General features: G+C 41.1%; 1 protein-coding gene across 2 annotated transcripts; it reads left to right on the top strand.

The window, feature by feature from the left end:
* The first annotated feature begins 3,024 nt into the window (after window positions 1-3,024).
* On the top strand, window positions 3,025-16,765 carry SLC25A47 (solute carrier family 25 member 47). Of its 2 annotated transcripts, none has more exons than XM_001374316.5 (6): window positions 3,025-3,156; window positions 9,549-9,592; window positions 11,201-11,272; window positions 11,682-11,864; window positions 14,073-14,352; window positions 15,629-16,765. In XM_001374316.5, the coding sequence occupies exons 1-6, from the start codon at window positions 3,129-3,131 to the stop codon at window positions 15,907-15,909; spliced, it is 888 nt and encodes a 295-aa protein (XP_001374353.3). In that variant the 5' UTR covers window positions 3,025-3,128; the 3' UTR covers window positions 15,910-16,765. The 2 variants fall into 2 exon arrangements, with proteins under 2 accessions (XP_001374353.3, XP_056667247.1); XM_056811269.1 differs by lacking the exon at window positions 3,025-3,156 and adding an exon at window positions 8,297-8,962.
* The last annotated feature ends 79 nt before the right edge of the window (window positions 16,766-16,844 follow it).

Below are 16,844 nucleotides of genomic sequence, written 5' to 3'. Positions count from 1 at the left end.
GGGTGCATCTTGTTACCTTCAGAACCCTTTAAAGTTCCACTTCACTTGGTAGGTACTTAATAAATGTTTGTTGTTTCATCTGGTCTAGGAACAGTGAGACTCTCACTTTGGAACAATAGTCCTCTTTTAATAAAACCCAGTGTAATAAATTTTTTTTGGCTGCCATTCCACAGGTTGATTTGTAATCCCCTCAAATCTTTTTCAGTTGGAGTCTGCTATCTAGCCACACTTCCTCCAACTTGTCCTCATTATTTCACATTCATTCATATTCAGTTTAATTTTATTAGATTTGGTCCACTGCTGAACTGTTGAGATCTTTTTTTTTATTCTAATGCTGATATACCAAATGTTTACTTCCCTCCAATGCTTTGGGCCATCTGAAAATTTATTAAGGATGTAATCTATGAGTTTGTCCAAGCCATTCATAAAAATGATTAACAGGACGGGGCTACAGTCACTCAACCAATTTAGGATCTATCTCACTATATTATCACCCAGTCTAACTCCTCATCTAGTCCACAAAAATGGAATTAGAGATTTTATTAAATAGCTTGCTGTAGCCTAAGTAATCCGAGTCTACAGTATTCACCTACGTGATCTACCATCTACCATTATAATACTGTCAAAAAAGGAAATGAATTTACTTTGATTAAGTCATTCTGGCTTTTTGGGATGACTGTTTCCTTTTTATGATTTTGGATAATTGGTTCTTAATTATATATTTTAAAATTTTTTTCAGGAATCAAAAATCAAGGCCACCCCACTATGATTTGTAGACTTTATTTTCTTCCTTTTTTTTTTTTAAAGCTAGACATTTGGAGATGAAGGATCCTGTAGAATCTCTCCTGTCCATCATGCCTAGCAGTTTTGTCAGCATCCTTCTATGTGGTTTTGTTAGCTGAGGACAACGTTTTATCTAATTAATGCACTAATTTCCTTATTTCAACTGCCTATTAATCATATTCCATTCTTTCCAGTTCAAAATGTATTTTTGGCAGAAAAAAGCAAAAGTGAAGTTAGAAGTGAGAAGGCTCACCTACTCTCTGTGGTCCATCATCATCTTCCATCCATTAGTTCAAGCAACAATCCTATTAATCTCTCCTTTGATCCTCCTCTTTTCTCTGACACTGATATTTTTGTTCTCAGCATTCCCCATCTGTTTCAGTCATTCTAGGTCTTAGCTCCTACTGATACTATTATTCTGGATTCATGCTTTGCTTTCACATTCATCTGATATTACCTGTTCTTCCTTTTATCATGTATCTTTTAAAAGCTAAGTAGGGCAAGGAGTTCCTTACTGAAGATTTTATTGAGGACTAGTCCTGAGAGCAGCAGCCAGAATCTCAGGCTTGAAAATGTTATGGGCGGGAAGGATTCCTTTGGGGTTCGGGGAAAGATACCTTTTGCAAAAATTCAAGACTCCAAAACTTGGCTTAAAAACAAAAAGAGAAATTTATTAATTTAGAAAGTAATGTTGAGAGTGGCCAGGAGGATAGCAAGGTGGGACAGCAAGATGGGGAGCAGTTCCTGGGAGGACAGCATGAAAGGAAAGGCTATTCCTCCATGGCGACAGCATGAATGGAAAGGCTGTCCCCCAGATGACATCAGTTCTGGGGCTTTTATCCTCTTTACAACAGATGCTATGTCATGGTGTGGATGTGACCTATAGAGTGTTAGTCCCTCAGGCACTTGGTGGGGTGAGGTGGTCATCTGACTGGGATCTGCATGGAGGCATAAAGATTCATCTCGTTGTCCATCTTAAGCCTAGAGGATGATCAAAGAGGATAAACATCTCAGGACCCTGGGGGGGGGGGGGTCATTGGGTGTTTCTAGGTTTAGAGTCAGGGGGAGGCAAAGCAAGGGAGTTTCCCTGATAATAGTTCCCCTGGGTTTCTGGGGGTACAGTGCCCATATCAAAATGATTCCAAAGTTGTAGTTCAGTCAGGTTTTCTCTATTATGTGCCATATATAGAAAATCATCAAATATCATCATTTAAAGGGGTTTTACTATGCCAGGTTTGACAGGCCGGCTAAACCTTGTGAGGGTAGCCATCGGGTCGACGTCGACCCATGGTGAACCAGGGCTTTGCTCACCCAGCATGTGAAGACTGCTTTGGTGGAACAGGCAGAAGAAACCAACAAGAAGGTTCAACGGCTGAGATGGCGATGCAGCAAGGCACTGTGGAGTGCTTAGGGCATGTTGGAGCACAAAAGACAACACGGCCATCCAATGCAGCTGAGGAAGTCTCCAGGTGTAATGACTTTTCGTGCCAATGGACCCAGGCTTCCAACGCCGAGAGAGTGGGACTGTCTCTGTGCATCGACTTTTCCACTTAAATCTTCATGCACAGGTGTCTTTGTGCACAAAAACGCACAAAGACAATCGTCATCCTCGGTTCGAGAGACAACAAACACACTATGCCAGGTGCATGATTGTAGATCTTTGAGCACTGAACCATACAATGTCGAGGTTCAAACTGAACCTAGAATCATTAGACAATGTTAATTCTGGGAGGAACCCTAAAACATAGAATATAATGTATAAATTGGAAGGAACTTTAGAATATAAAATATTTGTCAGAGTTAGAAGAGTCATCAGGTTTCTGGGATGGCCTCTCGGTGGGGGGAACCTTGAATTTGGAATCAGAAAACCTACTGCTATTCTACTTCCTTACTACCCATGTGACCTTGGATAAGTCACTCCATTATCTCATTAGTAAAATGGGAAAACTGGACTCTAACTATGACTTTCCAGAAGGAATAAAGGATTTGGAATATTATATAACACTGGCTGACTGATTTGACCTTTCATAGTCTTTCCCAAGACCAGGTCTCTGGGGATGTGCAGAGCAGTGGGTGCAGGAAGTCTGGGTGTAGGAGCTGTGAGCTGCTGGCTGCTCACCTCATGGGATTACTCATTGACAATGTTCCTGGAATTGTTTCTGTTTCTCCTTTCCCACCCACCAGTCATGAAGTGCCACAGTGCATACACCCTCCTTTGTATATATAAGCCCTAAAGGGAAGTAGAGAAAACATTGTGCCCAATTCCTAGCCAACTAAAAGGATCCTGCCCCTGGGCTTGAACCTCTTTCTCTCCTTCTGAACAGGAAACACAAGCTATATTGAGGATGGATTTCATTGCTGGAGCCATTGGAGGTAAAAAAAAAAAGAACAAAATTGTTAAGAATAACTGAAAGCAGCCCGTTAGGTAGATTCCTGGGCACAATTTACATGAAGATGTTGGATTGTATGGAGAGAATTAAGATGCAAGGAGTTTACTTGGCATTTCAGTTTTCCAGGACTTTTTAGAAAACCATCATGTCAAGCAATTTCTTTGATGCTTGATTTAGAGTACTAGACTGTTGGATATGCGAGCTTAAAAGGGACCTGGAATACTTTCCCTCCTCATTGGCTTCCCGCCATCTTGTAGAGGAAGCCTTGCTTATTCTCTCTTCATTCTAGTGGCTTCCTCTGTTGCTTATTTCCAACTTCTCTTTCTATAGCTTGTTTGTACACAGTTGTTCGCATGTTGTGTCCCCCATTAGACTGGGCTCCTTGAGCCTTTCTTTGTAGCACAGCGCCTCGCACCTAGTTGGCATAATTGCTTACTGACTGGCTAGAATTGCAGAACGTAGAATGTCCGAACTAGAAGAGACCCTGAAAATCATAAAATACAGAATGTTAGAACTGGAAGGGGCCTTAGTGCCCATCTGAGCCTGCAGAGTCTGCAGATCAAGGAATTAAAGTCAGTACATGAGACAGTGTCATCATTTGTGTGGAAAGAGTATTGGAGCAGGAGCTAGGACTCCTGGCTTCTAACATCTTCTCTGCCACTCATTCATGTTTCCTTAGATTACTCACTCCTCTCTGGGCTTCAGTTTGCTATGGACTGAATGGGGCGGTTTGGCTAAGGGGTCTCTAAGGTCTCTTCTAGCTCTGACATTTTTGGACATGAAGGGATAGGTACAGACTCCATCCTTTCTTCCCATCCTAGTCTTATTGATTGGTTTCCTGGTGCCTAGTTTGAGAGTAAGTGGAAGGAAACTTCAAGAGTCATTGTGGCCAAATCATTTTTGGAGAGCTGCACTTGCCCCTAAACCAAGCCTGATTTATCTACTTCTGGCATCTTATTTCCAGATAGTATTCTCCCCCCACTTTTCTCTGTCTCTAAAAAGAAAATTAGAAACTTGAACATTTCCATATACAAAGAACAAAAGAAAAAAGATTGCATCCCAAACCATGAATTTCTATCACATACAACATGCTTAAGAATATATTACATTTGGGTACAACTGGGTAGCTCAGTGGATTAAGAGTCAGACCCAGAGATGGGAGGTCCTGGGTTCAAATCCCATCTTATATACTTCCTAGCTGTGTGACCCTGGGCAAGTGACTTAACCTCCATTGCCTAGCCCTTACCACTCTTTTGCCTTGGAACCAATACACAGTATTGATTCTGTCAACGTGGAAATCTAAAAATCGCCAGTTTATTGATTTGGGAGGTAGAAACCCCAGGTTTTGACCTTCCCCCTGAAGGAAGGTCCTACTTCATGGGTCTCAGGCTAACAATAGACCTTGAGTTAGTTCTGAATGGGGATGGCTAATCCTATCAGATGCCCCTTTTTGCCTTAAAAGATTCTCCCATTGTATCACATACCCCTTTTGAGGGGTCGACCTAGGGACCTTTGGCTTATGAGATATGCCCGTGAAGTAGGACCTTCCCTCAGGGGGAAAACTCTCCTGTGACAAGGTCAAAACCTAGGCTTTCTACCTCCCAACTAAATACACTGGGGATCTCTGGATTTCCACGTTGACAATTCCAAGATGGAAGGTAAGGTTTAAAAATAAAAGAATATTACATATAAGCCTTGCTTATTTATGTCATCTTCTGAACTTCTTTCTTCTGGGAATTTTTTTTATTAAACCCTTACCTTCCGTCTTGGAGCCAATACTGTGTATTGGTTCCAAGGCAGAAGAGTGGTAAGGCTAGACAATGGGGGTTAAGTGACTTGCCCAGGGTCACACAGCTGGGAAGTGTCTGAACCATATTTGAACCCAGGATCTCCTGTCTGTAGGCCTGGCTCTCAATCTATTGAGCCATCCAGCTGCCCCCTCTTCTGGGAATTTTTTAGGGTTTCATTGATTTGTTCTTGTTTTTCCTTTCATTCTCCTTCTTCTTCTCACAATAGCCTGTGTAGAAAACAAGGCAGACCATTTGAAAAAAACCCTAGGGATTTTAATATCTTGTTCAAGATGAGTCAACAATTTGACATTGGAATAAAAAAAAAAAACTAATGCGATTTGGGGTCTCATTAAGAAAAAAAAAACATGGTGTCCGAAATAAGGAAAATGGCAGGCTCTTCTCTGCCCTGATCAGACCTCATCTGGAGTGTCATATTTATTTGGGGATGCCCTATTTGAGAAGGAACATGGCCAAGCTAGTTTCATGACCAGAGGAAGCGATCAGGATGGTGAGGAGTATCCAAAAACCATGGCATATAAGAATAAGTTTAAGCAATTTGGGATGTCAAGCTGATAAAAGAGAACACTAAGGGAGGATGTGATGTCTGTCCTCAAGCATGTAGGGAGCTATCAAGTGTAAACATGAAAAGATGTACTCTATATGGGGCCAGGTAGGGAAACGGTGACCAAAGGGGAAACATCCTAATAATAGGAGCTAGCCAACAAAGAAATAGATTACTTCAACAGATAATTTAGCAAGCAATGGCACTGATTAAGTACCAACTATATGTCAGGCTCAGTACTAGGTTGTAGAAATTTAGAGACAAAAATGAAAGCGTTCATGTCCTCCATATGCTTCTATTCTGTTGGGGCATAGACAGTAAGTGCAGTTTTCCAGAAGAGAAATGATGGAAAATGAATCATCAGACTTCCCACTTTGAGTAAATGTTGGGTTCGATTAGCTCCAACGTCCCTTCTGACTCTGAGTTTGTGTAATTGTATGACTGATGAAAAAACTGAGACCTTCAGGGACACACAAAGGCTAAATTCTCAATTGGTCCAAAATGTTGGGGTGAAGGGGTTTTCACCCCATCCCCCAACCCCCCATGCTGTGGAAAGGCCAGTTACAGAACTGTGCGTGATACAGAGGGTTAAAGATCAGTTAGGTAATATAGTCCAAAATGAATGCCAAATATTGCTGTTAACCTTGTTCCACCAATTCTATTTTAAGCAAAAGAAATGGTGTTGTGTCAGGTCAATATTTGCCTTGTGAAATAACAAATCAAGTTTTTTCAGTTCATGGGACTTTTGGAGGAGGAGCCTCCCTAAAGAATGAGGGGAAAGGGCAATGATTACAAATATTAATGATCTTAGATGAGGGAATCAATGGAAAGCTGCCAGGACACACCATCAGGTTAGGGTGAGGACAGTGTGGTATACTGAAATGATTTTAAATTAGGAAACCTGGAGGTGAGGGGACACCTGATCCCAACTCTGCCAGTGACTCACTCTGTAATTTTGGACAAATCATTTTTTTCTCTCTAAGCTCCAGTTGAATCAGTTGTAAAATGAAAGGAAGGTTCCTTTCTTGTTCTAAAGCCCATGCCCTAAAAAAATGCCTTCAATATTATTACTGGGAAACTGCTTTCCTTCTGAGAAATGTTATGTCTTTAGTAGGAGAGGGTTTTCCTCCTTTCTATACTGTGTACTTAGGGGTCAGAGCTATGGAGAAAGGAGGAAGAATTATACTTCCTCCTATAAAGGGTGAAGATGTAATTCTCAGTTGAAGGTATTTATTACTCACAGAGTTCTGACTTGCTAACAAGTTCTCTTTATTTGAGACATGGGATCCCTTTGAGTAAATCAGAAGGGGAGATCCATTGACTGATGGAAGATGGCCACACTCCCAAGGTGGCATTTAAAAGACAGCTTGTGAGTTAGGGAAGACCTCTGGGAGAGGAGAGCAGGAAGAGATTTCTTTTTCTTCCTCCCACTGGCCATGGCCTCTATCAACTATTTGAATGGTGGGAGATGCTCCCTCCTGCAGCTCTAAAGTTCATCAGTTTGAGAGGCTTCAAAGTACACTTGCAGGGGTGAAGACATAAAGAAACAGATAAAGAAAACTGCCATTCCAGGGGAGGAAACAGTTTTGAATAATGGGATTCTAGTAGCAGAAAAAAAGAGATATGAACTTAGGAGAAAAATAGTTCCAGCCATCAAGTCTTGGAAAGGAGTATACCCTGGGCGCCCAGTTAAGCAAACAGCCCAGAAGAGTTTCTGGGTACAAGGGAAAGTCTATAAAAGGGAAAGTTTCTACAAAAAGGAGAAAGAACTTTTATTTTCTGTAGTACCCATAGTTATGAGCTGTCATGACCACATCTATTCCCCGTATGTGTTTCTACTAACATTATTAAATTAGATTATTAAAATTAAAAAATTAAAATATTTTAATTTTAATACTATTTCCCCCCCTAGGATGCAGTACATATCTCTGTGACAGTACATCCTAGGTCTTAGGGAAGGGGAGATGTTTTGTAACCACTGTTTTCATTATGCCATCTTAGAAAATGTCTTTGCTCTAGAGCTAAATGTGAAAAGAAGCATACTGGTAAAACTATCTCAGCCAATAGGAGACTAAACCACACTGAGGATAACCAATAGGCCTCAAGCCCATTGGTGAGTTAGGACGGTGTCTCTACCCCCCTAGCATGTGAAGACTTGCCCTGGCAGAATGGGTAAATGCAATCAAATGTTCCAGTGGCCATGAGAACAGCTAATGTAGGTTCTGTGGAGTATGTAGAGCTTGGTCAGATTTAGAAGATGCCAAGGTCATCCACAGCATCCCAAGCCATCTCTAGTCATCCTGACTTGGATGACTCTGGAAGAGAGTGAGGCTGATGGCTCTGTGCAACTCTGCCTCACTTAAATCCTATTAATGAGCAAGTCAAGGCTTGGTGACCCCATGATGTCATTGGTCTTCTTCAAAATGAAGGTCGAACCATAATAATAATGTCACAATGAAAAGACTCTTTGATGACACCTTTCTTGGTCTCCTTCCCTACCAAGAAGTGTTATTACTGTCTGTACACTGAGAGTACTTTCTTTGTGCCACTCTTGTAACCCTAATAATAAAGAAAATGATAACTCATATTCATATAGCATTTTAAGGTTCCCATAGTCCTTTCCTTATCATTATCATCATTTTACAGATAAGGAAATTGAGGCTTAGAGAGACCCAAGAGCTGATTGTTTTCCTATGTAAATTATATATATATAAAAATGATATAAAATAAATATATGATATATCAAAATTATGTAAAATACATATGATAAAATGATATATAAATATATAATAAAAATAAATGTCAAAATAAATGTTAATTGTTTTCTTGTGTAAAATAGGCTCATGGTTCTTAATAGCCAAAAGCTCTCAGTGCCCACAACCTTAGGCCATTCCTATCCATTATGTAAGAGTAATGATGGCAGCAAGAAGCATGCTGCTGGGGGCGCGCACCAGAAATGAACACCGGAATGTTAGCAACAATTAAGGGCAGAGGGGTTCACCTAGGACTTGGTACCAGTGAGGAATGTCAGGGCTCTAGTCCCATTAATAAGGTATTTATGTTGGCCTTGAAATACCTTCAGCTCTGGGCTTTCCCTGATTTGATCAACTTATCAGCTGGAGTCTCCAGCAAGTTACAAAATCATGCCAGCTGGTTCTGTTTGTAATTTTCCCCAGAAGGTACAATTAGGAACAATAGGTGGAAGTTCCAAAGAGATGGGGTGGGTCTGGATGTTTAGATAAAGTACTTGACAGTTTGAGCTGCTCATAAGTGGAACTGGCTGCCTCTGGAGGTGGCAGGCTTCTCCTCAGTCAGGGTCTTCACAGCACAGTCTGGATGACCCCAGCCTGGGGTGTTACAGAGTCAAGACTTGTTCAAGTGAGGGTTAGACCAGAGAGATGGCTCCTCAGCTCTGGAGAGCCTACAAGTCTGACATTGTAGGTAGGAGGGAGGGAGTAGGTCAATTAATTGCTAATATTGATATAGTGCTTACTATGTGCCCGGCACTGTGCTCTTTATAAATTTTATCTCATTTGATCTTTACAACAATCCTGAGAAGGAGGTACTATTATTTCTGCCTTTTTAAAGATGAGGAAACTGAGACAAGCAAATATTAAGTGACTTGTCTGAGACTGGTCTTGAACTCAGGAAGATGAGTCTTCCTGGCACTCTCTCCACTGTACCACCTAGCTTGCTGTGGCTTAGTTGCAGTGTCTAGCTTTTCCCTATCTGTCTAGAGTGTTGTGCCTATATTCTTCTGGCAGTTATAGGGTCCATAAGTGGCTTCCATACTGCTTGAGACCCAGGACATTAGAACCTGGTGATGATACATCCCTCAGACTTCACTGAGGAGGGTTGTGAGGAGGAGAGTATCTGATCTACCAATATCGAACTGAACCAAAACTTTGGGAAAGATTGCCTAGAATAGAGCATCTTTGTGATGGACTATGATAAATGGGGCCTTTAAAATCCTCTAAGGCATGATAGGCCACTTATTTACAAAATTTGTGTTTTTTTTTTTAGGTGTCTGTGGCGTTGCTGTTGGTTACCCCCTGGACACAGTAAAGGTACTGTGATTCTTTTTTTTTTCCTTTTTAATTTTTACCTTCTCTCTTATTTCTTTTTTTTAAAAATTAATTTATTTTTAAATATTTTTCCATGGTTACATGATTCATGTTCTGTCCCTCCCCTCTTCCCTCCCCACTCCCGGAGCTGACAAACAATGTCACTGGGTTATATCTGGAGTCCAAAACTAAAGTTCTGAATTTACATAGACTAGGTCTCTTCCTTCCTTCCTCCCTCCCTCCCTCCCTCCCTTTCTTTTTCTCTCTTATTATTTCTAAGACAGAAGAATAGCAAGGGCTAGGTAACCAGGGTTAATCAACTTGCCCAGGTTCACAGAACTAGGAAGTGTCTGAGGCCACATTTGAACTCAGGTCCACCCCATTTCAGGTCTTAACTTCTATTCATTGTGCTAACTAACTGCCCTGGTACTTTGGTTCTTGCCCTGGGATTCTCAAAAATCTTAATTCCATTGCCCTTTCTCTATCTTCTCCTTCTCTCTCCTTCTTGAACACATTTCTCTCAATAATAGGCATCACTGATTAATTTAACTTGCTGGCATAGGATTATAGGATTTAGAACTAAAGGGACCTTAGAGATCATCAGATTCCCTCTTTTTATAAAGAAAAAACAACTGAGGCCCATGAAGGTTAAGTAGTTTGACCAACATCCCACAAGTAACAGAGATTAGAGCTGAGATTCCAGCCCATGTTTCTGAGGCCTTCTCTAATTGTTAATTGTATCAGTTGACTGATTATTTTAAAAGAAGCACACCAATGGGGGCTTGTGAGCTATAGTACATCCGTAGGACCTAAAGTAGAAGCTAGTCCTCTGAGGTTCCAACCTCTGAGAGTGACTGCCTCACTGGGGAGAATAGTCTCTGTTAAAAGGCAGTTTTTTCATCTACAAGTATAGATGTGCAATCTGGAAAAAAATAAAATTTGCAAAAATCTTGAAAAATAATTCCTTCTCAGAATTTGGAACCAATAATAATGAAATTGAGTTAGAATATTACTATTTCTCTTATACTCCTTGTTTGTGGGTTACAATAACACTAATAATAACAATAGCTAGCATTTTGTAGCCTTAAACAATTTTCAGATTATCTCATTTTCTCTAACTGATGAGATGTCATTTCACTAAGACTTATGGAGTTTTTCTATGATTCTCTCCTCACTAGAAGGCACTCTTCAATCCTAAAGTCCCTGGCAATTATATCATTCCCTGTCCTCTGTTTCTCTTCTGGTTTTACTGATAGAATTTACAAGATTCCAAGTACCTCTTAAGTCCTGAGAATCCTGGTATTTGCTTTTTGAGCCTGTTGTTTAGTTGTGTCTAACTCTTCATGACTCCCGTTGGGGTTTTCTTGGTAAAAGACAGTGGAGTAGTTTGTCATTTTCTCCTCCAGCTCATTTTACAGATGAGGGAACTGAGGCAAATAGGGTTAAATAACTTGCCTAGGGTCATATGTCTAGTAAGTGTCGGAGGCTGGATTTGAACTCAGGAAGAGGAGTGTTCTTGATTCCAAGTGTGATACTTTATCCACTGAACCACCAAGCTACCACTCTTTTGAGTCTGACTGAACTCTAAATAGATCATCTCCTTCTTTACAGGTCAGAATACAGACGGAGAAGAAGTATTCCAGCATTTGGCACTGTGTTCGAGATCTTTATAAAGCAGAAAAGGTGAGTCTATGCTGTTGGTTAGTATAACCTTTTCATTTAGAGGCTAGTTTAGCCAGACAGCAAACCAAATATTATTTGGGAAGGACATTACCTTCTAGCCTCCTCCACCTCCTGACCAAAAGGTGGTTTGTTGGGTTTATTTTAAAATCCAAATGAATTAAAAGCATGGTGGAGTGATAGAGATCTCTCCCTGAAGCCATGAAGACCTGGGTTCAAATCATAATTCTAACATATACTAATAGGAAACTTAACTATAAAGGAAGTGCTGAATTGCCTTGATAGGGAGAGTTTGCCCCTCTACTAACCAAATCCCAGTCCATGCTAGAAATTCTCAGCCAGGAAGTTACTCTGATGCCATTCTCTTTTCTAATGCTCTCTCAATCTCTTTCTGCTGGGTTTCTGGCTCCAGCTCTCTGGCTTCTACAGGGGGCTCTCCCTGCCTGTGTGCACTGTGTCTTTGGTCTCCTCAGTCTCCTTCGGCACTTACAGGCACTGCCTTTCTCACATCTGCAAGCTCAAGTATGGCAACGCAGACATGAAGCCCTCGAAAATGGACATCACCCTTTCAGGATGTGCATCTGGCATCGTCAGGGTAAGGGAGGATGTCATTGGTCCTCAGCAGGGACTCTGTTCTCAGGGGTAATCAGGGTTAAAGCAAGAGAAAGAAATAAATCCATGAGGCTTTCAAACCCAAAGAAAAAGATCCCAGTGGTATTCTTAGCTTCTAGCTAGCAACGAAGCCATGAGATTATAGTATGTCTATAAGGAAGGAGTCTTAGAGATCAAACTAGTTTACTGTCTCATACATGTGAGAAACTGAGGCTCAGAGAATAGAAATCTGAGGTCACCCTGGGATTTAGGGATAGGGTTAGGATTAGATCTCAGACCACCTGTCTCACTCTTCTCTAGAAAGGGACAAATTCTCATCAAAGAGGAAGTGGGAAAATGATTAAAAAGATCTTTTTGGTTGAGTTGATACCAATCTGCCTAAGGGCAGGGGGATGGACTCCTTGACCTGATAGTCACTTATTCAAGAGGCATTTATTAAGCATTTACTTTGTACCATTCTCTGAGATATAGAAATACAGAAAAAACACTCTCTGTCCATGAGAAGCTCATATTCGAATGAGGGAGATATGTCCACAATTAGGGACACATAAACATACACAGAATAGATAAAAGGCAATCTGGGGGTGAGGAGGGAACTGGAAAAGCTTCCTGCAGAAGGGGACATTTGAGTGATCTTTTTTTTTTTTTAATATATTTTATTTGATCATTTCCAAGCATTATTCGTTAAAGACATAGATCATTTTCTTTTCCTCCCCCCCACCCCCCATAGCCGACGCGTAAGTCCACTGGGCATTAGATGTTTTCTTGATTTGAACCCATTGCTTTGTTGATAGTATTTGCATTAGAGTGTTCATTTAGAGTCTATCCTCTGTCATGTCCAAAAGAGAGACAAATGTGAGAATTTCTTTTTTTTTATTTTTAAAATTTTTTTTAACCCTACCTTCCATCTTGGAGTCAATACTGTGTATTGGTTCCAAGGCAGAAGAGTGGTAAGGGCTAGGCAATGGGGGTCAAGTGACTTGCCCAGGGTCACCCAGCTGGGAAGTGTCTGAGGCCAGATTTGAACCTAAGACCTCCCATCTCTAGGCCTGGCTCTCAGTCCACTGAGCCACCCAGCGGCTCCAGAAGGGGACATTTGAGTGATCTTTAAGGAAGCCAGAAGGACTAAGAGGCAGAAGGGAAGGAGAACATTTCAGGCATGGGAAGCTGTCAGTGCAAAGGTTGGGATGGGAGATGGAGTGTTGTTTGTGTGTCTGGATCATAGAATGTATGTAAAAGAGGAGAGCGTGAGAAGTTTGTAAAGGTAGGAAAGGGATTGATTATGAAGAGTTGAAATGCCAAAATGAGGAATTTTTATTTTATTCTGCAATTAAGAGGGAGCTATTTTGATTTATTGAGGAAGTGGGGTAATGTGATCAGAACTTAAGAAAATCCCTTGGAAAGCTGAATGAAGAAGAGTAAACTTTTGTAGTTGTCCTGTTCCAGAAATACTATGGGCCTTTTCTAATGTGAGTGGAGAGAAGAGGTGACAGATGATAGATATTGCAAAGGCCAAAACAGGAAGATTTCAGAATTGAGTGTATACTTGGGGTGAGTGTGAGTGAGGGGTTGGCTTTGAAGTTGGAAGCCTGGAAGACTGGAAGATGGTCCTTCTCTCAATAATAATAGGGGAGTTCAGAAGAGGGAAAGGACTTTCATGGGAGCTGGAGGGGAAGAGAATGAGTTCAGTTTTAGACATATCAAGATTGGAATTTTTGCAAGAGTTTGGGATGAATCCTCTTGAAAATGGGCATAATTATGAGAATATACATGTAACCCCAGTGTGGTGAAGATATTAAGAGCTCCCATTTCTGTGATGCCTTTGAGTTTACAAAATGCTTTATTCAAACATCCTGTGAGACATAGATTTTAAAAGCAGATTTTTTTTTAATAAATGAAAATTAGTTTTCTATCCTAACCATCTCACCTTCTGGAAAAGAAAAAGAAAAAGTATGCTTAATCAAGCAAAATAAATTCCTGCATTGGTCACAGTCAAAAATACATTTCAATGGGAGTCACAAATATTTCTATTTCCATTTCATAGATAAGGAAAGTGAAACTTAGAGATAAAGTGATTTTCTATCTATTAAGAGTAAGATCCTGGATTTGAACACCAAGTCCACCATCCTTTCCACTCTATTTCAGTGACACAGCGGTAGTTTTATTCTTAGCTATTGCTTTGATTTCCCAGGTGACACTGACATCCCCTACTGAAGTGGCCAAAATCCGATTGCAGACACAGAAACAGCGTCCGTCAATATCTTCTTCTTCTCCCAGTGGTCTCCTTCCTCCGCCCAAGTACCAAGGTCCCCTGCACTGCCTGAAGACTGTGGCCAAGGAGGAAGGCCTGGGCGGCCTGTACAAGGGCAGTTTGCCTTTAATGTTCCGAGATTGCCACTCTTTTGGCACCTACTTCCTCTCTTACTCCATCATATGTGAATGGCTCACTCCAGCTGGACAAAGTCAGCCAGGTGAGACTGACTAAATACCTGTGATGTGACAGGCACTGGGCCAGACCCTGGTGACACTAAGACAATATTTTTGAAGAATAGTAACAATAGCTAGCATTGGCACAGTGATTGAACATTTGCAAAACGCTTGTAAATCTTCATCTCATATTATGCTCACAACCTTGGGAGGTAGGTGCTATGATTACCACCACTTTACAGTTCTAAAAACTGAGGCAGACAGAGGTTAAGTGACTTGCCTAGGGCCACGCATTAATTTGATTTTGAACTCAAGCCTTTCCTGTCTTAGGTCCAGTGATCTATCTTCTGTGCCATTTAGGAGCAATAAATAGGGGCTTTAAGAATGGCTTCAGTTAGGAGGTAGTAACTGAGATAAACTTTGAATGGAGTTAAGAATTTCAGAGGTAGGAGTAAGGAGGGAAAGCCCATTGTGAAGGCCCTAGAACTCTAAACAGGTCAGTTTGGATGGAATGTAATAAGAATAAAGGGGGATAATAAGACACAAGTCTGGAAATGAAGCATCAAGAAGAGTGTGGAGGGTTTTAAATGCTAAGCTGAGGAACCTACATTTTATTCTACAGACACATGGAAGCCACCAAAGATTTCTGAGCAGAGGAGTGGGGCATGGTCAATTTTGAGCCTTAGAGAGATTATTTTGATAACGAAGGCAGCTGAATTGGAGAGACAAGAGACTGGAAAGTGAGAGACCAGTTCTTGTAATGGTCCAGGTGATGAGGCTTTGACCTAGAGCAGTATCCCTGAGGGAGGAGGGGAAGGAGGAAGAAGGGATTAGATGAGACAGATGTTGTGGATGTAGGACTGATAAGACTTGATGGTTTATTGGCAGTAGGTGAAGCAAAGGGTGAGCGTTGAATCAAGATTTCTGTCCTGGGTGATTGGAAGGATGATAGAGATAGTAAAAGCATCTACTGGGTGTGCTATTTTCTAGTGGCTTCCTGAAGTTGTGAAGACCAAATGTAAAGAGTTTTGCAAAGCTTAAAGCCCTATGTCAGTGCTAGCTCTTATTATTATTACTATCTAATGAAATTTTTGTTGACCTCAAGGCCAATAGAGAGGGTGGGAGAGATAATAAGCTCCAAACCTGTGTAGAAGGTATTGTAGATAGGGAAAATCACTGGATTTCAAGTGAGGGGGTTCAATTCTGGTTCTGCCATTTATCAACCATGTGATGGTGGACAAGTTATATCCTCTACATCTGAGTTCCTTCATCTGTGAGATGAGTGTGGTGTTGACCGCCTCCTCTTTCTCTTCTTTGCAGACATCTTGGGTGTGCTATTCTCTGGTGGCTGTGCAGGCGTCTTGGCCTGGGCTGTGGCCACCCCCATGGATGTGATCAAGTCTCGTCTACAGGTCGACGGGCTGGGCCAGCAGAAGTACCGGGGATTCATCCACTGTATCACCAGTAGTGTGAAGGAAGAAGGAGCGAGGGTCTTGTTTAAAGGCCTAGTTCTGAACTGTTGTCGAGCCTTCCCGGTGAACATGGTGGTCTTTGTCTCCTATGAAGCTGTCCTGAAACTTAGCCGGAGTTTCACGACATAACTCACTCCTTTTTCTCATCCCTAACCTAAAGGTGGCTCCATTTGTGGATGCAAAACAAGCTGGGTTAGAGGCCTGGGGCAAAACTGACCCGAATTTCAGACTTCCAATCCAAGGTTCTAACAGCCAACCTTGATAGGTGTTGGAGGATCCATGCAGGGTACCATTAAGAAGAATGGTCAGGAGTCTGAAGTGGCAGCTTCCCATCACCCACTTCCTCTTGGGGTCTCAGTATTGCTCTGAAAGAGAAAGAGTCCCAGCCAAGGTGGACTTACAGGTCACAGATTGAGTTCTTTATGTTTGTCTTCTTAGAATAGGTAGCTCTCAGTCCCATGACTTCAGCACTGCCCTGTACATAGGGCCTGCCTACATCACCCACCCTTTAAAAAGCTTCTGAGGACACCCCAATTCTTCAGTATGTACATGTTGATAATGGGTCACATTTTCAGATTTTTTTGTAAATGTCATGAGAGTAACCTTTCAGATGTTTTAAGCTACATGTAAATAAATGAAATGTTTTTGGAAGGCTTTCATTTTGGGTAATAGTATATCAGGAAAAGTAAGACTGCTGGAACTGAAATCAAGAAGATCTGAGTTTAATGTGTAATTGGAAATCTCGTGCCTTTGAACTACATTTCCTAGGAGACCACCAACTTCCTGTCCTTAGGAGCTGTCATAGACAGGAGGATAAATAAGGTGGTCTTCCATGGTATTTCTTTTTGCTTCCTGTCCGTGAATGTGGTAGAATAGAGTTTTTGAACAGGTAGATTAACCAGGGGCACAGGGTTTTATTTTGTTACCTTTTTATTTTGTTACTTCTCATGATTATTAATAAATTTTACAAAATATAAATTTGAAATTGTTGTATATTTTGTTTCTTTTCTAAGCCTCAGTTTCCTCTTCTGAAAAAGGGGGTAGTAATAGCATCTGCTGAAATA

Source organism: Monodelphis domestica, chromosome 1, assembly GCF_027887165.1.
Source record: "Monodelphis domestica isolate mMonDom1 chromosome 1, mMonDom1.pri, whole genome shotgun sequence".
Classification (NCBI taxonomy): domain Eukaryota; kingdom Metazoa; phylum Chordata; class Mammalia; order Didelphimorphia; family Didelphidae; genus Monodelphis; species Monodelphis domestica.
The sequence above is the reverse complement of the archived record's forward strand: the minus strand, read 5'-3'. Positions and strand labels throughout refer to the sequence as shown.

Excerpts from the sequence above, each read along its gene's own strand:
- SLC25A47 (XM_001374316.5), top strand. The coding sequence starts at position 3,129 with ATGGATTTCATTGCTGGAGCCATTGGAG. Across the intron at positions 9,593-11,200 it reads ACCCCCTGGACACAGTAAAG|GTCAGAATACAGACGGAGAA; the intron begins GTACTGTGATTC and ends CCTTCTTTACAG. Across the intron at positions 11,865-14,072 it reads GTGCATCTGGCATCGTCAGG|GTGACACTGACATCCCCTAC; the intron begins GTAAGGGAGGAT and ends TTGATTTCCCAG.